General features: G+C 41.9%; 2 protein-coding genes across 2 annotated transcripts; both read left to right on the forward strand.

Moving 5' to 3' along the window:
* Positions 1–2,124: 2,124 nt before the first annotated feature.
* tp53inp1 (tumor protein p53 inducible nuclear protein 1) lies at positions 2,125–12,123 on the forward strand. Its single transcript, XM_052066823.1, has 4 exons — positions 2,125–2,344; positions 4,753–5,068; positions 7,892–8,387; positions 9,123–12,123. Exons 2-4 carry the CDS (start codon positions 4,936–4,938, stop codon positions 9,340–9,342), a joined length of 849 nt encoding a protein of 282 aa, XP_051922783.1. The 5' UTR covers positions 2,125–2,344; positions 4,753–4,935; the 3' UTR covers positions 9,343–12,123.
* A 759-nt stretch (positions 12,124–12,882) lies between these two features.
* On the forward strand, positions 12,883–20,178 carry ccne2 (cyclin E2). The gene is made up of 12 exons (XM_052064913.1): positions 12,883–13,191; positions 14,850–14,889; positions 15,367–15,448; positions 16,271–16,327; positions 16,945–17,087; positions 17,189–17,324; positions 17,460–17,606; positions 18,307–18,402; positions 18,513–18,647; positions 19,205–19,316; positions 19,429–19,586; positions 19,791–20,178. The coding sequence occupies exons 2-12, from the start codon at positions 14,876–14,878 to the stop codon at positions 19,905–19,907; spliced, it is 1,197 nt and encodes a 398-aa protein (XP_051920873.1). The 5' UTR covers positions 12,883–13,191; positions 14,850–14,875; the 3' UTR covers positions 19,908–20,178.
* Positions 20,179–21,581: the final 1,403 nt, after the last annotated feature.

Raw genomic sequence — 21,581 nt, forward strand, 5'->3', positions numbered from 1 at the left:
CATATGGAGGAGGCTTTTTATGGTTGTTTTGCTGGAACACTGACACACTGCTCCTAACTTGGGAGGACTTTTTGTCCATGACCATTCCTTGAACAACTTTTGTGTTCGCTTGAGATAAAGAGAGAGTGTCATTGAATGGATTTTTTAAAAAGCCTACACACCCCTGTTCAAATGACTGTTTTTTACGATGTAAAAAAAAAAAAGAAAATCAGACATATTTTTTTTTCCAATAAGTGACTGAATGTGACTCTTCTGCTGGAACTGGGGCCGTTCACAAAGTGCAGGGAATTATGAACAGTTTGAAAAGAGCAGTCAGTGTTCACACAAAATGTTGAAGTGTCTGCTCCAAAACTAAAACAAAAAAGAACTCAACAGAAAAACATCAGGAAAAGCCTACTGGACATCTGAATGTTATTTGTTTAATCAGAGGTAAGAGCAGGTGAGGGCTGACGGTCAATTAGCATGAGTTTGACTGTAATTGGTCAATTTGGAAAACAACCACATCTTAGTTGTTAGGGTGTGCAACCACATGATCTCTTTTTTTAATACTTTTTTTTTTTTAAAGATGGTGTTTTTTGTTTGTTTGTTGTGTTTTAAAGTTTGCTTTAAAACGTTTTCTACTTCAATTGGAGAAAACGTTTTTGAAATGATTTAACTTGGCCTCATTTTTCCTGTATCACAAAAACCTGGCATTTGAACAGGGGTGTGTAGACTTTTGATAGACACTGTATGTGTGGTTGCCTTATGGTATTTTCATGAATGCCATGATTTTTTTTTTTCAAAAGGATGGATCATTTAGAATGAATTTAATCTTTGTGAATTAAGCCATAATTTCATTTTAATGGTATTTTTTGCATTCATGCAACTTGTTTATTTTACATATATAATATGTCAGTGATTTTTTTTAAACATAATCTTTTAAAATGAATATTTTATACTGATGATTCATCCTGTGTATTTTATTTTTTTCCTCTGTATTGTGATTTTAGTAAAATAAAAAATAAATGATTATTTTGTTATTTTATTATTTACTAGAATTCTATGAACTGGATATTTAGTGACAGATGTGTATTTAAAATAAATATGACATGACTGTAATCAATCCTCCAATTACACAACTGTGGCTAATGTAGATTAAAGAGTGAAGCAATGCTCCTGGTAGAACGTTTTGAAAAGTTCTAAGAGCGCTGTTGAGTTGACGTAACACCGAGGCCATCATGGACGTTCTAATCAGTGTTGAGATGTCATCACATGTCCAGTTGTGACCTGCTTGCGCACAAGTGGAAAAACGGCAGGTCAGGCAAGCAGGCTTTATCTCGCGTGTGTGTTTTTCCAATCTCAATTTATGGTTTTGTTTTGGTCTGGTTGATTCAAGTCAAGATTAAGAATCTGAACACATTTTCAGGATTTGCGCCTCAAAAGTCACCAAAATGTCTGACATCAAATGATTAAAAGTCGTTCACTCTTTTTACAATGTTCAATTTTAAAGTTGATTTCCATTGAAGTTTTAATACATGCAATTTGGGATGAATATTCAGGGGGGAAAATATATGTACCGGTACTGTATATGTGTAAGTGCTGACTAGTCACTCATTTACACTTTTTTTAACAATTTAATTTCCTCATCTTTTTGTCTCAGAAATATGCGACTTTTCTGACTATTCTGGAAATGTCGCAAGTTTTTTTTCCTCAGGGGTCGGACTTGTCCTAAAAATACTTTAATCTTGACTAAAATAGGACTTCATTCTCACCCACCTTTTTTTTCAAAAGTAAAACGAAACAAGATGTGTTGTGAATTCGAAAAATACTTGCTCACTTTATTTTTGGTTTTAAACGTATGCCATGGACGCATGCATACCAAAATAAAAGTTACCGTTACCAGAAGGACAACAGACTATAACAGTAGTAACAAATTCAATAAGAAACGTTACAAAACGCAACCGGAAGCGGATATGTGCCCGTTTATGTAACACAGTGTTTTTTTGGAGCCCGTGCGAGCGTTGCCCAGTCATGTCCTTCGGTTAACAAGATCACGTGTGTTAGTGACAATCGGTTTCGCGCTCTACGATTGGTCGAGGGGCCAGTCTTTACCCCGCCTCTTTCTGACGTCACAGCGATCAGCTGTTGAGAAGGCCCACTCGCACACAACAATAACAAGAGGCAGTTGGGGGGTAAAGAAGAAACAATTTAAGTTCCGAACCGGACGCCTTTTTTTTGTACTTTATTTCTTTGACGAAGAAAACATCGACCTTTACATTATTCGAAAAAGGCAAACATCTACCTCACCTTCGAAAAGGAATTTAAATTACGTTGTTTTTTTTTTACGTCGACGGTTGAGCTGCAGGTGCGTTCTTTGTTTTCTCCACACATACACTCCTTCAGCTTTTGTCATTCTGAACAGTTTCTTCACAATTTTTTACACCCATCATGACTGTGCAGTTATCGGACGTTTATTGAGGTTTTCTGTTCAATTTGATGATGCCGTGTTCGTGTCGTTTTACATTTTGTTCGCTTAGTTAGCAACATAGGTGCTCGACGATTTTAAGTCTTTGTGCGTTTTTAACAGCACTCTTTCTTCGGTGCGTTAGATTGGGTGTGTGTGTACACCGCGATAACGTTATATTTTCAGGCAGACGTCGGTTGGTCCTACCCCAGCCGTGTCCAATAACATCCCCCACCTCCTTTCTCTTCTTCCACGCCTGGCTGCTAACGAGCTAAACCGTCTTACACAAACAGGCTTCGCAACACCCACTCTTAAAACCTTATGCCCAAACAAGACAGCCGATCGCTGGACCAATAGGTCTGCGTGACTACAAAATAAAAACATTTATAAAATGAAGTTTGCTGCAAAAGTTGCACGGTAGTTTTGTCAAATGTACCAATCTTTTCCAATTGTATCCGCTAGTGTTCGTGCGTAATAATCAGTAATTCGCGTTGTCTTGATTGCCAAATACTCACAAATACACTTGCAACTGGCTGTTAAATAATTGTTATCTGCAAACAAGCGTAACTGCTTAATTGTGTTCGATTACGGGGTTGTTTACTCGTCCTGCGTTGTTGAGTGGAAGAGCAGCAGCAGATTATTGACATTTTTGGGCTGCTGTTTTGTGAAGGCGTATTAGTCAGTCGTTCTTTTTTTTCTTGCAAAACATGTTTACAATGTTGAAAGTTCATCGACGGCGCGAATGAAAGCTACTTTGGGACGACACAGAAATTTTACGAGTCTGACTTCGTAAACGCACTAAACGCAGCACAACCACAGTGAACCCGTTGTGCGTTCAGGTGCTGGCGAAAAAATCGGACGTTTTGAAAAATGTAAGTGGATGAATTCAAGTGTCAACGAATCAAAGAACGCTTCGGTTCGGTGTGCTAAAAAGGTGTGTTGGTGAGTGCCTGTCCTCTAACTTTAACAACAAAGGCTGACGAAGAATAGCTTCCCGACGTATAACAGTCACAACCATTCGCACTTTTCGATTTGGCTAAACAAAGAACGCGTGTATCATGAACGTCACGTGACTTCAACAACGACAAATGTTTTGAATATTCGCGGAAGTAGACAAAGTTGCACTAAAAAACGCAAATCATGACACGCTTTCTGCACGCTATTTTGGCTTAGCTGCAATTTAAGAAGTTGAATACACTTTTTCACGGCACAGCGGCGAGCTAAACTTTAAGCTTCGCGAGTGCCTGGAACACAAGTTTGCATTGTTTAACACATTTGGACAAAAGAAGGGTGGTGTCCACGTATAGGTTAGACGGCACTGTGAGTATTTTAAAACGACCAAACTAGTTAACATTGCAAACTAGTTAACTGTTGCTGCCATTTGGACAGTTGAGGTCTTAAACGCATCACAGCTCAGGTTCACCAGATTTGGCAAATCGCGGGTCGTTTAAATGCCGCAATAAATCCGAGATTTGAGCGTCTGGTGGTTTTGAAAAGTACAGATGGTAGAAATACTATCTGGACAGAAATATTGGCCCTCAGTAAGAGTTGTCATGGCTTTAAATAAACCACCGAGGAGTCCTTGTGGCGTTCAGTGACTCAGAGCTTTGTCCTCCTGTGTGCGGACCAACTGTGAAGATGTTCGGCTTTTTTTGTGTTTGTTTGTGTGTGTGTGTGTTTGTGTGGCCCATTTACTGCTGCTGACTGAAACAGCGCCCCTTTTGTCCGTCTAACAGCTGAAAGCAGGGCAGCTGCGGCCAGGATAATCCCTAATATTTGCAACACAATACAGCCACAACTTGAGTTCCTCATCCGTTTATAGGGGGCAAACATTACACATGCGCTAACTGAAACCTGTGATAGAGAAATGATAAATTAACATACAAAGACACATACAAATTAAACGACATTTTAAACGTGTTCCTCAAAGACTGTTGTCTCTTCGCTGTCAAGAAATGGTAGACTAGAATCATAAACATCACTTGGACGACATGAACAAAACAAATTAAAACTCTTTGCTTGTCACTCCCAATTGAAGTTTACCGTAAAACGAAATAAATATGAACTGTCTGCTCAGTGTGAACGAGGACTATTACAGGATCTTATAATTTAATTGGGGAACCGCTCTGCCTCTTGCACGTAATTATGCTGCATCACTTCCCGGAAAGCTCAGTGCTGCCTGGCTTGTTGTGGCTTAATGGGGTACTGCACCCAAGGGACGCAACACAAAATTTGGACTTGATTGTACATTGTCAAACCCCATAAAAAACTGTCAACACTGACACGTTATCGCTTTCTGTGTCTTTCAGGTCTCCTAGTCGTTCTCTATCCCCGCATCCACACAAACCATGTGCGCCCCCCTGGCTCTCTGATGAGCCGCGACCACACGCCCTTGATGCACTTTAGCGCCCCGACCGAGCGCCTGCCCGCCCGCAGCTGATGACCGAAGCGCCTCGCCGCCGCTCCCCGAGCCACGCCCGCGCCCCAGCAGGATGTTCCAGAGGTTCGCCAGCGCTCTATTTGGTGATGACGTTGTCACCCCTGAGCCAAGCTGCCGCCATCGCCACGACAGGCAGCCTGAGGAGGAGGCGGGCGAGGAAGACTGGATCCTGGTCAATTTCCTGGGTGAGTCTCGCCTTCGATGTGCTCAAACCTGTTTGACCGCCAGCCGACTTTTATCGGTGAGCACGATGAACCACATAAGGCCTGCTATGTTCTTTTATTCGGTCCCTTTGAGCATTCTCCTAAAATTGGCTGGATTGATTGATTAAATGTATGTATGTTTTTTTTATCATTAATAAAATAAACTGGTTCATATGTTGATGCTCTTGGTCAGAAACCCCGACTTAAAAAAAAAAGGCCAGGGAAGATGGTGTAACACGGGCACTTGTTTTTCGATGGAACATAATTTTGGGGTGGTGTTATGTTGATGTGAATGTGCAACGGATAGCAATATAAGGTATTAATTTTTTTAAATAAAAAAATACAATTCTTTTATTATTAAAAAAACATTTGATATTTGTAAAATACTCATTTGACATTTTTATACTTTTTTTGGGGGGGGGGAATGCATCACGTCGAGGGCTTTCACTCTAGAATTAATTATTTTTGCCATCGAGTAAGTGGATCTTTGGCAAACATATCATCACTGTGGCAACACGTGCGACAAGATGTGCACCAGGGAAAATGATTCTTGACTGCAGTGTCAACTTGATGGTTTCGAGACCGTACAATGGAACGTTTATGTGGCTTAGAAATGCGGTGCGGATTGCATTTCAATTAGTGCCAACAATGCCTCAAGTCAAAAGCTTTGCGTCAACATATTTTGGTGGTCAACTTTTTGGATTTTGTCCTAGTTATCGACGAATGACTTAGCCTATCTGTCTGTTTTAAACATTAACCCACAAAAGTTTGCACACCCCTGTTCTATAAACGGTAGTGTATGTAAACAAATGAAGAGGGCGTGGAGTTCACATGGGCAACAAGGCGTCTGAGGTACAAAAATAGTTGCCAGTCAAAACACCCACAAAAACCCGTTGACCCAATTTGACACGACTCAAGCCGGCTCAGATGCCACTTTGCGTGTGAATACTTGGGGGGGGGGGGGGGGGGGGTTGGCGCTTGGGTGCAAATGCCGACCACCTCATTACTTGTGCATCCCAGGGGGGGAATATAGACCCCCATCTCCAATTTTTAATTTATGTCAAAGATACTAATTATAGTATTATTGAATACTGGCATGGTAAAACATAGGCTAGCTAAAACAAGTATGGATAGCATGCATGCTCGCTAATGTATGCATTTTATTTTTATTTTTTTAATTAAAGGCAGTGGGAGCAAAACATCATCAAAGTCACACAACGGGGGTTCCCACACACAAAGCGACCTGCATTATTAGGCGCCCTGTCCATCTTGGGGAAAATGTTAAGACTTTTATGTGTGTCTTACGGACGTGAATGTACGGTATGTTTTAGCGGTGGGATTTAAAATCAACATTTCGAGGTTATATTTAGTAGTTCAAGTCTGGTCTTGGTGTTTGGGTAAGGGACTTGTCTGTTGAAGTTAAATTTAGAGTTTGGTATTTAGTGTGTTTAGGGGCCCGGTGTTTGGGCTTAGGGATTTGGGGATTCAGACTTTAGGGTCAAGTGTGTTGAGGGTTCGGGATTCAAGCAGTGCGATTTGGTATGAACGACAGTTGAGTTGTTTGCCGTACCTAATGAAGCGTCCCGTGGCTCAAGACAGGGGCGTGGCGCTCGCCTCCAAACAGGAAGTAAACAAACAAGTGAGCAGGTTTGTTTGCATGGTTATTGCATCATCCCTTTGGTTGCCCGACTTACTGACTGATTGTATGTTCTCAGGCGGAAAAAGACAAATTACGGAAGGTGAAGTCAACAAATTGCAGTGTTTGACGTGTGTTTTCTTTAGTTTTTTTTTTTAATGGAAAAGTCAGACGGGTTATTTTTAGCATCCGGCCAGCTGAGCTCTTAGCTTCCTGTCTGGGTGAGTCACTCGAAGCTGCAGCGAGTGTTGTGTGCACGTGAGTGTGCACGTTTAGGCTTCCTCTTGGGCTTAAAAAATAACGTCAGGATTGGCGTGTGTTGATAGAGCTGCTCTGAGTGAGCCTGTGGTCAGATTGAGCTCACGTGATGTCGGGCTGCTCACAAACAGAGGAAGGAAAAAAAAACACGAACACAGCGCCTCCTGTCGCTACTTAAATTGACACGAATGATTTTGTGTCTCGTCTTCATCCTCCAAGTAATTTTAAAAACAATTAGAAATCAAACGTGGGTCTTACTTGTCACGCGGAGGCATCGTGGATTAAATGACTAAACAAGCTAAAAACCGTATTGGCCCGAATATAAGACGGTGTTTTTTGCATTGAAATAAGGGCGGGGGTCGTTTTATATTCGGGGTCTAGACATTATACCCATTGACGACGCTAGATGGCGCCAGATATCATTGAAGTGAATGCTGAACTTGACTACCCAGGCCAAAGTGAACCCCTGTCATGAAGAATAAAAATAAAAATAGCGGTAGCACGAGGAAGAAAAATAAAAAATAGCGGCAAGAAAGAAAAGGGAAGAAAAAAATGGAAGAGATAACAGAAAATGGAGAAACGTAGTGACAATTTGGAGAAAAGTGGGTCAAAGGTGGGCAGCTGAGAAGTTATGATAACATTTCAAAAACCAGAAGCCATTCATTTACAAATGTGATTGCTCTTTAGTTTACATATTTAAATGTTCAGATATTGAGATTTAAATGAGGCAAAATAAACATGCTTTTTCTCTCAAATGTATTGTTATAATCATTTGTTTCAGATGTACTCTAATTATTTTCTGTATAAAAAATAATTTGGTGTTCAAAAAGTGAAAAATTGTGACAAGCTTTCGGAACGTTGCGTTAGGATGACGGTGAATTAAAACGTATCGTTTGTGATTGTGTCGTCAGCTGACAGCCGTTTAAACCAGCGTGGCGACGGATTATCCGGTTCCACCGTCGGCCGGGGCGAAGACGAGGAGGAGGAGGAAGACGAGGACTTGGTGATGATCCCGTCCCCCGTGGCCAGCCCCCCTGTCCGCTACGCCTCCTGCACCTCCCTCAACTCCACGGCCGACACCGACCCGGATGGCGGCGCCGAGGAGGAGGAGGACGACGATGGGGAGGAAGACGAGGACAGCGACTTCCTGCGCCTGGATGCCTCATCCCTGGAGGAGAGCTGGTTCGTCACGCCACCGCCGTGTTTCACCGGCCGCGGGGTCCAGTCCGTCCTGGTGGAGACCAGCCCTCTGGAGAACCTGCTGATAGAACACCCCAGCATGTCGGTCTATGCCCACCACAGCCCTCCCAGGCTCAACCAGAACCCCTTGCCGCACACTCTGGACCTGGAACTCGCCGCCGGCCCCAAGGAGAAAGGCAGGCGCGCTCTGGACGGTTCGCGTCACAGGTAATAATCTTGCTACTTGGTTTGCGGGGTCGGGATTGAAGATTTGAAGCCAAATGGGATTAGTGATTCAGGCGCTCCAGGTAGGGGTCAGGGATTTTAGGGGTGCAGTTAAGGTTAGGGATCACGTTTCGAGATAGGATTGGGGATTTAGGTTTAGGGCGGTTGGGGTCAGGTGTTTGGGTTGTGGGCCACGGTTAGAGATTTAGGGTTTGGGACGGGGGTCGGCAACCTGCGGCTCTGGAGCCGCATGCGGCTCCCTAGTGGCTCCCTGGAGCTTTTTCAAAAAAGTTTGAAAATGGAAACATTAGGGCAAGGGAAATGTGTTTTTCGTTTTAATGTGGTTTCTGCAGGAGGACAAAAATGACACAAACATTCTTAATGTTTTTCCAATGCTGTGAAAATGTGTCGAATAAATATTCCATTTCAAGATTTGCGTCGTAGCCTGCGGCGCACGTTTCTATTAGCAGGGCGGGATGCCAGTCAGGTGGCTCTTGTTTAAAAAAAAAAAAGCAGCATTTCACAGACAATTCACCGAGGGTACTGGCAAAGAATGGGAACGTGGATTTCTGACAGAAGCATTTTAAATGCGACATGTGAGCTACGATAGCGAACACGCTGCAAAAGTGCGTCCCGAGCCTCGATCATCTTGGCTGTATCTCATTATGGCTTGCATGGGAACATCATCCTCATACGTTGTTGTCCCCCCCCCCCCCCCTTCCCCGCCTTGCTTCGCAGGCCAGATGCGTCGTCGGTTCAGCGCCGCGCGGGCCTTCACCATTCGGCGTGCTATGCGGCGGCGCTTCCCACTCGCGCCGGCCTCCTGCCGCAGCGCCAGGGCCTCGCCGGTCAGCCTCTGCTGTCCCGCAACGCGCTGCGCCGCCTCAACCTTCTGCACCCACCCAAGGCCGGCCCCACCCACCTGCACCAGCCCAGCCAGCGCCACCTCAACTTCTGAAGGCGCCGCCTTTTGCGCCACACAACAAGCACCAGCAGGACGTCCGGTGACGCCATTTTAAGAGCCGAGGCGTCCCATTGGGTGAATAAGCGACGTCGGGGGAGGGCCATTTGGTGGGTCTTCTGCTTCATGGACTCTTTTTTCTTCCTCACGTGTAGAATCAGCGCTGTAGGTCACTTTACTCAGAGGCAGGCTCACTTTAACCCGTCGTATTACCGTGGCATCATCACCCGACAACCTATCAACAATACTTGAACCTCCCTCATCACATTTGAGCTCTAAGGCGGGGTTCGAGTTTATTATATTTGGGGGAAGGGTCTTTTTTAATCACATCTTGTTATTTGCTGACACACTGTATCTCCGCTATTGAAACTCCAAAAGTTGCTAGCATGTTGCTAAATAAGATGTAGCGTTTTCTTGTGTTGAATGTGTTATTTAGGCTTGTCCAAAAAAAAAAAAAAGACGATGGAAGAGTGAAGCTCCTTTTACACTTCCCTTCTGAAAAACTATCCAGAAAAGGTTTTTACGTGTTCTGACGGCCGTCGAAAGCAAGCGCGCCCCCCTCAGGCGGTTTTCGAGGACGCCTCGGATGCGGCTCTGATTGAAGAAAATGAGGCCGTGCACTCAAGAAAAAGTATACCCCGTGTTTTAATACATAAAAACAAATATATCTTGTTTTTAGAGTTGAGGGGACTTTGGCTCGTTCTGCGATATGTATTTTCATGTGGATTTTAGTATCGGCCTATTTATTTTGTAGTATCAGACCAGTAAAAACGCTGCCATTTTTTCCGCAATATTGGGCCAATAAATATAGGTGCCATAAATGCCGTGCATCCCTACCGTCTTGCATTATGTGCTCTCTTGTGTATATATATATATATTCACCCGCCCACCCCCACAACATGTTTTATGCACAAATCTTAAATTCCAACTCGAACCCCGCTTGAAGGTGTCAATTATCCTTTCAAGTCTTCAACTCGACACAAACCGAAATGATTATTATTCTTTTTTTCTTGTAACGGAATATTCACTCCAATGTGTCTAAAGGGGGGAAAAAGTATGGTAGAGAAATTTTAAAAGTGGTCCTGCCTCTGACTTTTTGTCATTTTCACAATTTTCTATCAACATAAAAGAGGAAGAATAAAAGTTTAAAAAAAAACAGCTGGGTTAGATATCACTAAACTTGCCTTGTTTTCACAGTAGCTTTACAATGACTAGAAATGTAAGACAAAAAAAGTATTTTCAAAAAAAAAAAGTTCAAAAATTGTTTTTGAAAAAATGAAAAACAGATTGCATATCAGTATGAGAACGTTTGTGTGCGTGTGTTTGCGTCAGTCGTGGTGGTCGAGGTGTTATTAGGTTAGAAGGAAAATAAAAAACAGAAAATGGGAAGAAAAATGTTTTTAATTTTCCCTAAATCTGCAGTCCACTTCTCAGGGTCACAACCAATCACATTATACTCGGAAAATGCAGATTTACTTGACGGCTGATGATTCTTTTTCCTCCTTTTTGTCATTCTGTTTTTTTTTTTGCTTGTGAGACATTTAGTGTTGGTCCCTGGACTGTTTGATTGAGACATGTTTTCTTTTTGTTTCATGTTCGTGTGGTAGATACATTTTTTGTTAAAACTCAACCAAAAAAAAAAAAGGTAGCGAGGATCTGTAATCTTTTAGTATGATATTAAAATGATGTTTGTAACTTGTGTTGTTGGGCTTGGCGCGCTTAACATGATGGTGAGGATGAATAATAATACATGTAATCCACATTTGCATTATGGTCAAAAATGCTCACTTTGTTCACGGAGTCAACGGTATATTTTGTTGTTGTAGGTTATTTTATTTTTTTTATTACTTTTTAGTGTCATTTCAGAGGATGTCTTGGAAGAAGTGGGCAGAAATTAGCTTCATGACAATAAGGAGTGCATACTCTACCTGCCTGCATGTTATATTTAAGATGATTATTTACCTTTAAAAAAATACAGTAAAGGGCACACTTGACAAATGATAACAATCAGGACTTCATTTTAAAGCGCCAACAAATTCAGATGAGTTCTCTTTGGCGCATTTGAATCATTTCTTGAATGTCAGAAATCATGTAATTTTTTTCTCTCCATAATGTGACAGAAAGGATCGCAGCTTATTGTTTCCATCGGTCTATCGTCATGAAAACTAACAGGGATTTGTCTTTTTTTTTTAATGTTTTAATGCCTTGAAAAATTGGGCATCACGTGCCTTCCAGGTTGAGGATGTCCTTCGGACAATGCATCGATGAAGAACTTGGACTCATGTTTAATGTCTTTTATGTTTTGGAACGTTCAACAAGAAAACAAAAGACCCAAATGGATGTCAACTATGCACCACTCTCTCGCCCTTTTTTTCTAAAGACTCGCACGCAAAGCAGACAGAATCATGTAGCAAAACCTCCAGTTTGTCTTTATTCTCTAGTGTGCAGAATATTACATGCCATTTGTACTTGCATAGTTTTGTTTTTGTTTTTTTTTCACCAAGTGTTACACGTTTCTGTTTTCTCTTGTAGTTTACTGGAATATTACCGCACTTTGCCAAAAGAAAAAAATATATATAAAATACACATGCTGTAGGAATTGTAGGGTTAACTTTTTTTTCTTTATTTATCGACATATTTCTTCTGTGTTTTGTATATGTACGACTGTTCAATTCACTTTGCTTGGAAATCTGATATGGTGGGGTTGTCTGTTTTCAAACTGTACTGGTTCATGTGTGATCTTTTACTAGTTGCAAAATAAATGTTTTCATACTTGCACGTTCGGTTGTGAAAGTCTTCGTTTGTGTCTTCATGGCTATTTTAGTGCTCCTGATGGAGAGAAAGTCATCACAATTATTTGTTGGTCTTTTTGGGAGTCTGGTATGGATTAATTCAATTTCCATTCATTCTAATTTGGATTGATGAGTGCTTTAAATTAAGAGTTTGGTTACCGCATGAATCAAGTTCGTGCCTGAGAGCACCACTATAATATTTTGTATTGTTCCTTCTGCAACATTTAAAAAAAAAAACCACAAGTACTCCGGAGCTGAAAAGCAGCGACGACCACCGAGTACCGAGCACTTCTTTGACGAATGTAATGGCAATGACATTCATGACAAAAAACATAATATAAAAGAAAAACAAAACAAGCGGAGCTCTTGCAGACGACCGACAACTATGGCGCCATTTTCGCTGATAAGAATTGGTATTTCGGTCTTAAAGTTGTATGATAATTAATAAAAAATTGGTATAATGTTGAAAAGTCCACGTTTTCACTTTGTTGACAAGTTTGACAGCAGCTCCACGTGCCATCTGTTTACATTTTGGCTAGGGCGTCACGTGAGCACCCCGACTCACGCTTCCATTGGCCGACTGTCCCACCGACTCCTCCCCCAGACGCGGAAGTTCCTACGGCTACGGGTTAAAAACGACTCAAAAATAGCACTTTTGACCACTTTGGCCCGCCGTGTGCATCCCAGACGACCGCAGGGGGCGTGTCGCGTCGTTAAAATCCGACCGGAACATACGGAAAGCCATATTTCCGTGGAAAAACACCGTGAAGTACTTCCGCCGATTGAAACGAACGCTGTCTGCTGGGTGAAAGCGAAGAAAAGGCTCGATCAACTGGCGAATGTTTGTCCCGAATGAGCATTTCCGTCGCGTTAAAGGTGCACCAGTCTCACGGGTTCACGTGTACATTTTTTCCGCTCGTTTTCAAACTTTTTGAGCGCGTTTTAGTGCAAACCGGGAACGCGCATGCGCAGTGCCGGCGCGGTAGAACAGGCGGATATAAGGATTGGCGCCGGCGCGACAGCTGATCCAGTCATTCATTCTTCCCTCTTGGAGGTAAGGCCGACGCACCGAGGACTTCTTTAAAACACTTTTAGACATTCTTGCGTTTGTGTATCTTGCTCGATGTGTCTAAAACAGTCATTTTCGTCTTCGTTTTGTTGTTTAAACACAAAAAGGGGTAGTTTGCGCCATAAAAGCGGGATTCAACTTGAAAAGGTGCCTTGTTATTCAACGTTTTATCTAATTAAATATTAAATATGCACGAGATGACATCGGCTTGGTATCTTACAGGTCATATTATTGCCGCGTTTGATGCCATTTGGCACAATTTTTTGAACGACAGTTGACACGTACGATCACAAATTGTCGTTGACAGACTCATCCCGAAAGTCGTTTTTCTGGTCTCCAAAGTTGCTATTTAACCTGTCGCCTTTATTGGTCGTGGCGTGTACGACGGACCAAAACTGTCCTTGGTTAGTAGTTATAAATATGCTACTAACGGCATCGGTAGCAGTGTTGACCCATTTAGCAACCCGGCTAACAGCAGCTAATTACAATAGCTTCCCTCCCAAACTTGACCTCGCTTATCAACACGCCTAACCGCTTTGAAATGGCCACAAATGTGCTTCACGCGGACGATAAGGGTTCGATGTAGTTGTTGGGGTGCCTAAAAAGCCAACAGGGTTACGTTTGAGGCTGCTCTGGGGCTATTTTGTGGCTGCAGAGCAAGTCGAGTTCTGGGGGGGCTCCCACAATCCTCCCGCTTAACGCTGCCCGAATTGGCGCGTCTTTACGTTTCTATTCTCGCGTCAAAGTTGATATTTCGGCCATTTCACGTCGCTCAAAGTACGCCGAGGGGGTTTGAGAACGATTATTCGGACACCCCAGGATTAAAGTATGATTTTATATTGGGTATTTTTTGAGTTTTTATTGTGTAGAAGAGAGGGAACAACAAGAACCCTCCCCCTCGTCCTCCTCAGTCTCATATTCATTTTCCTGCCCCCGCAACTTTAAATTCTTAATTCTGTTTCCTAAATTCATCATTTTGTTTAGTTTAAGGTTCACGTGTGTATCCTATGTTTTTCTTTTTGGAGGTTTTGTCACGACCGGTGTTGCGGTGTCTGGAACTGCCAGTTATGTTTAATACAAGTGGAATAAGCCTTTATAAGCATTGGTGTCAAGAAATCTCACACCCCAGTGTTTGCAATTTGAGTCCAGTATGATACAATGATTTAATGTAAACTAACAAGTAGAATAGTCAGACTGACTGCAAGTAATGTAAAATAATGATTATTTACGCAATAATTATATAATATGCGGTGTAGTACAAAGTTATTCCACATTGCTGGGGCATACACATAACTGTAATACAGCAGCTAACAAAAAACCACATCAAATACTCAGTTGTTTTAAATCACATCACTTTTATTAAGCACCTTTATTAGCAATTTCATCTTCAATCCACCATTTTGTACCTTTTTAGTGTCAATAGTGTCATAGAACTTATACAATCTTAGGCTTTCTAAGTGTTTCACTGACTCTTGGACTATTTAAGACCTTTGTTGACTTATAATTGCCACTTGCAAGTCAAATACGACCAGATGGTTCTTCAGCACGTAGGTGGCGATTAGCCTCAGTGGCTCTAGAATGTGACTTCATCTCAAGACCTCCATTTTCATGTCTCTCTCCCTCTCTTTTTTTTTTTCCCCCAGAAGCATAAGTCTCGGTCGCCACAACCATGTCCAGACGCAGGTGAGCACCTGGTGCTGCTGTTTGTGTAGGGACGAGAGGAGGAGGGGTTCTTCAGTAGGGAGAGGGTTGGGGGCGGGGGGTGTTCACCCTCCCACCCGCTCCCCTTCTGTGTGGAGGGATTAGGGTGCGCCGGGTGCGGCGAGACCATTATCACATTATTTCAACATGTCTCTCTCTGTCTGTCAGTCTCAGCAAATCATCTGTGAGGCGAAAGTGTCTTCTTGATTTGATTCATTTGTAATAATCAAAATAGCGCCCGTTATCGAAACTTTACCTGCCTTGTAATGCGAAATACCAACGAGGGGCTCGTAGAAACTAGTTGCGCCAATTATGAATTGTGACTTTATCACCGGTAGCGGTAACAGATACAAACGTTGCAAAAAAAAACCCCACGCATATTCTGTCTTTTCTTCTTGGTATTCATAACGTGATAGAAAACGGTTGACTGTAATCATAATGTTTCTCGTGTCTCCTTAGTGGTCGCATCACCCTTCAAGCCAGAGACTCAAACACGCCCGAACCCACCATCAGAGCGCCACTGAGAAAAAGGAAGTGCGAGGTCAGTTCATACATCTTCTTCTGGAAGTGCATTTACATATTTGGACTACCGGGCCGCCTAGCAAACATCAATCAGGACCAAATCCTTTTCACACATGTAGGCAGCACTTCATACACTTTTCAGTTCGTGGGCGGACAGATCACCAAGCACTGTCAAGCAGTGGGGCCTGCCGTGGCTTGAAAGTGGTTCTGGATCTTCACCCAGTCTTACTTCCGGGTCATGGGCGTAGAAGTTCTGGTTTTGAGTCATCATTTTGTAGATTGGACTCATTTACATGACATTATATCCAAAACTGCTCATATTTTCAGAAGTTGGCAGAATATAATAATTAAAAAAAAAAAAATCTTAATTTCTCTCAACTCTTGTGACGATTCAAAAAAGTAGAGTAGCAAGTTCTGGCAACAAACTGAGCCAATTTGTTGTATGGTCTGCGCCCAGACTGCAAATGAATGGCGCATTTGTAATAAGTTGACTTTTTTTTCACTGGTGGGGGCAGCACTTCAACACGAGACCGCTAAAGCTAATGTGCGCTAACACTGCAACTGTGCTGACCTTTTGGACAGCCGTGTGTATTAGCTCAACTGATACATCACCGTCTGGCAAAACTGGAAAAAGTTTGCTCACAGCCTCATTTTTGGAAATTGGCAGGAAAATGTTTTGTTTGTAATTTCACGCTAACCGGGTAAGCAGGCAGTTGTATCGACAATTTCTATACAAGTTATTAAAACGTCACTTTTTACATGTGTCACTTTCAGAAGAGAATGAAAGCGTTCATATGCCGGTGCGTCAGTTTGTTGACTTGTCTTTTCGTTGTCTGTCTAGCATCCCTCCAAGAAGAATCAACCCACTGCCAAGAAACTAAGCTGCTATGAAATTCAGGTTTGTGTGTGTTTTTTTTTTTTCATCTTATTAGCACATCGATCGTGCAATGAGAGCTGATGACTTTATTATTATAATTGCGTTTGCACACCTAATCGTTAGTATATAGCCAAAGTCATTTTGAGCTTGCTGTCTCAATATCAGCACCAAAAAAATATGAATGTGCTTGCAAAAAAACCCCCAAAAACCAAACCTAGGTTATAAATGGACTTTAGTTTGTTCAATAAAAAATTGTTTTTCTTCTTTCCCACAATTTTCAAAAATTACAGACAATTACGCCATTAGGCTCAAGTTTTGGTCAGGTGACATCATGTATTCAAAAGCAGTGTCATGAAAGTGACTTTCGCCACAAGGGGTCGCTATCATCGCCTTGTTGTTTTACCTTCCCTTGTATGTGAAATGCTGAGTTTTAAGTATTAAGAGAAGATTTAAAATGTACCGACAAAATCCCTCTTTAAAAAAAAAAGATTTTCAATAGAACAGAGAAGTTTATTTATGTGTGTATTTAACACCTCATAACAAGTCAGCCATTTTAGATATTTCCTGTCTGTTCATGGCGGCCATTTTGTGTATTAACCACCACTTGCACTATTTTTATGTATTTTTGCGGGGTATAGAAGTGTTGGTCAGAGGACGGAGCGAGTCCGTGCGTCCTCATCGAAACGCCGCACAAAGAACTGGAACCCGTCGACCCGTCCAACTTCAAGCAGTACCGCTTCAAGAACCTCTTCATCAAGGCTTCGCCCCTACCTTGTCTCAGGTAGCGTCTTTCAATCCCACCCTAAAATGGCCGCCTCCCGTTTCGTGTCAAGCACGACGGTGGCATTGACTGTACGGGCGGCGCTTGTGGTGCTGTCGCAGTTGGGCCAGCTCGGACGACGTGTGGATCAAGATGCTCAACAAGGAGCTCAAGTACGTTCATGACAAGAATTATATGCAGCGACACCACAAACTGCAGCCCAGCATGAGGGCCATCCTCCTGGACTGGCTACTGGAGGTTAGAACGGCAGACGCAAACATAAACATACCTTTGCCAGGGTTGGATCTATCTTCTAGAAAAAAATCCCCAAGAAAGAAACAAAAATAATTAATTTCCCACCCCCTAATGTTTATTCATTCATTTATTGGTTAGGTGAGCGAAGTGTACTGCCTCCACCGGCAGACGGCTTACTTGGCACAGGACTTCTTCGACCGCTTCATGCTGACCCAGGAGGACGTCAACAAGGACTACCTGCAGCTCATCGGCATCACCGCACTGTTCATCGCCTCCAAGATTGAGGTCAGAGGTCACCCTCCTCCTTAGATTGCACTCCACTGAAAGTACTCATTTAACTGCTGTACTTGAGTCAATTTCTGAGTCTGTACTTTTTTTAAAAAATGTACTTTTACTAAAGTACAACTACATTTTATGAACTATAATTAGATCATGGTTATTTCATCTTCTATGGTTATCATCACAATTGAAAAAAAATGGGTATAGAAATGTGATTTAAAAAAAAATTATATTTCAATTAAACTTAATGGATACATCTTTTTAAAATGCTGATTAAAATAACAAATTTATCATTAGTATAGTTTTACTTTAACGATTTTAAATCTTTTTTTTTTTATTTAAGCAAATGTTTTGATTTTCAGTTTATTATTTATTATATATTATCAAACTTCGATTGAAATGGGGGAATCAAGTTAAAATTTAAAAAGTGCTTTAATGACTTAAATTAACGTTAAAAACGTGCTATTTGACATTTATATTAGAAAATAATTAAATTTACATTTCTGACCGTGACCAATCAGATGCACATTACCATCCAAAAGGAGAACTTATTAAGGGGCTTTACAAAAACACTAAATATATTTTTCCACACACTATACATACATCCCTCTCTCTCTCTGTATATATATATATATATATATATATTTCTATTGAAAAATTTCAGGTTGATTCTGAAACTGTCTGACATGAATGTCCTTTATCGCAGGAGATCTACCCTCCCAAAATTGGCGAGTTTGCCTATGTGACGGATGGCGCGTGTGACTCGTGGGACATCCGGCGCACAGAGCTTCACATCCTGAAGGTGGTGGCCCACATTTTCAACTACATTCAACAGAACCAACAGAAAAAAAAAAAACATGCGCACGCGCACACACAAACACACACAATGATATTTTTTTTTTATTCTTGTAGGCATTAGACTGGAATCTTTGTCCGGAGACTCCCATCTCTTGGCTTAAGCTCTACGCTCAGGTGGAGGCACAGAAGGATGATGAAAACTTCCTGGTGCCGCAGTTCTCGCAGGAAATGTACATCCAGATCACACAGGTAAAAAAAATAACATTCTGTTTGCTAATATGCAACATATAAATACACATCAAAACCATTCAAAAATGAGACTTGTTTTGTTTCGATCCAAATTCATCAAAGGCAGTTTCTTGTGTAAATTGAAAAAGAATCAATAATTCATCTGTAAGACCATTTCGGTGTAACTTATGTACCATTCTGTCCTGTTTTAAAAAAATAATAATAATAAGTTGTGGACCTCCAGGTGGCTAGCAGTTGCTAACATGTTACTAGCGGGGGATTTCCCGGGTAGCTAACATGCTCAAAGTTGAGTCTTTCCTGTTGGTAGCATGCTAGCACTTCAAGATGTCCCATTATAAACACGCCAAAAGTCGAGGACTATCTTTTTGCTGACATGCTAACCTCTTAGAGTTCCTGTGTGTTGAAAATGCTAACAGTTGTTAACAATGGCTCAGCTGAGGGCCTCCTGTTTGCTAACATGCTAACAGTTTCTAGCATGTTCGTTTCTAACATGGGGGCTTTTCCGTTTGCTCACACGTTCTGTTCTGTTCTGAAGCCCACTTTTTTTGTCTTCTCAGCTGCTGGACTTGTGCATGATGGATATCCGCTCGTTGGACTTCAGCTACAGCGTCCTCGCCGCCGCCGCCTTCTGCCATTTCTCCACCTTTGACATCGTCAACAAAGTGTCCGGTACGTGCCACAGATACTTTTCTGAGATCCTCCAAACAGTTGGGTTGCTAACCCAAGTATAGAAACTGTCTGAGTCAGCTTGATAAGATTTTGCGTGCTTACAATGCGTCAGGCCTGACGTGGGAAAGCGTGTCCGAGTGCGTGCGGTGGATGAACCCCTTCATGGACACGCTGCGTTCGGAGGCCAAACCTGAGCTCAAGACTTTTGCCAGGGTAAAGACCGAAGACAGACACAACATCCAGACGCATGTCACCTACTTGGACTTCCTGGTGAGCCTCCTTTTTTTATTAAATTTATTATTTTTTTTAATTAAAAAAAATGTACAGTACTTCCTATTTGCCTGTAATAACCAAAAATGGCCACAAACATGCTGAAAGTGAAAAGCCAACAATACCTGAGGGTTAACCCTTATTTTTGATTATGTATTTAATGACAAACAAAATAAATCTTGTTGTTCTTGGCTTCTGCCTCAGAGAAAAGCTCAAGAGCGCCACGTTCTGGAAGTTGCCGACTGCCCGCTATCGCCAGTGGTTGGCGTGGCGCCCGTCTTGACTCCGCCCAGCAGCACGGAAAAACCAGCAAATCACTGAGCGGCTGAGGAGGGTGACGTTGACAAAAAAAAAACTGAAGACGTTTAAACACACAAAATGAGATTTTTGTGGAACTTCCTGGTGCTCTACGCCGTTTCATCCCATCGCTGGGGTAGGAACATGCAGCTCTGTGGTCAACATGGCGACCACTTGTTTTGTGTTTGTTTTCCCTGACTGTTTCATTCCTGGAAACTTGATCTGAGCCGTCGCCACCGCTTGCACGCTGCCACGAACTCGTATTTATTGAATTAAACAAAGAATTAAAAAAAAATAGGAATCTCGAGAGCTATTTATGACTGTACGTCCTCATTTGTGCCTTGAGATGCTCAAACATCAATTTTTGTTTATGTACCTAGTTCCACGTTTTTTGGAATGTTCTTATGCCAGTGTTGTGTCCAAGGACCGGCAACACGAGGCCACGGACATGGAAAATTTTCCAAGGCAAGGCCAAGGCCAAGGACTTGAGAAATTTTCCGAGGCCAAGGCCAAGGCCAAGGACCAAGGACTTGCCTCCAAGGCAGAGGACCAAGGACTGATTTTGAAGCTGAGGCCTAGCCGAGGACATGTATAAAACAATGCTATCATACCGCTTGGCAGGTCTTCATGATTTGCAACACCCCGCCATCATAACCCCTTGCACTCCCTAACGCTTGAATGAACTGTTTTTATTCAAAGGGTAGAACAGTCAGGGTACGTGTTATTTATACTGAGAAAAATAAAAGCATATGATATACATTTATGAATTAATGTTTTATTGCAGTAGTTTCTTAATATGAAGTAAATCAACACTCAACAGGCATGACGTGGCATGGAAGACAAGTTGAGAAATGACTTTGCATAGAAGTCAATCACTGAGTGCAGAAAAAGCGCTAATCTCTGCAGTGATCATTTTGTCCGGCAGCGTCAGAAAAGTATGAGTCGCATTATGCATTGAGAGTCCTAAATTTCGAATTTCGAGGTCGTTTTTTTCGGCCAAAAATGCCTTACTATACATGGTCGTTTTTTGGGGGCTAAAAATGCCTGACTATACATGGTCGGGTTTTTTTTCCAGCCAAAAATGCCTTACTATAAATGGTCATTTTTTTTCGGTCAATATTCCCTTACTATACATGGTCGTTTTTTTTCGGCCAAAAAACGCCTTACATGGTCCTTTATTTCGTTTAAAAACGCCTTACTATACATGGTCGTTTTTTTTTTCGGCCAAAAACGCCTTACTATACATGGTCGTTTTTTTTTCGGCCAAAAACGCCTTACTATACATGGTCGTTTTTTTTCGGCCAAAAACGCCTTACTATACATGGTCGTTTTTTGGGGGCTAAAAATGCCTGACTATACATGGTCGTTTTTTTTTTTTTTCAGCCAAAAATGCCTTACTTTACATGGTCTTTTTTTTTGGGCCAAAATCGCCGTGATATACATGGTAGTTTTTTTTCGGCCAAAAAACCCTTAGTATACATGGTCGTTTTTTTCGGCTAAAAACGCCTGACTATACATGGTCGGGTTTTTTTTTGGTCAATATTGCCTTATATACATGGTCGTTTTTTTTCGGCCAAAAAACGCCTTACTATACATGGTCCTTTTTTTCGGCCAAAAACGCCTTACTATACATGCCTTACTATACATGGTCATTTTTTTGGCCAAAATCGCCGTGATATACATGGTCGTTTTTTCGGC

The sequence above is a fragment of the Hippocampus zosterae genome, chromosome 5 (genome assembly GCF_025434085.1).
Source record: "Hippocampus zosterae strain Florida chromosome 5, ASM2543408v3, whole genome shotgun sequence".
Classification (NCBI taxonomy): Eukaryota; Metazoa; Chordata; class Actinopteri; order Syngnathiformes; family Syngnathidae; genus Hippocampus; species Hippocampus zosterae.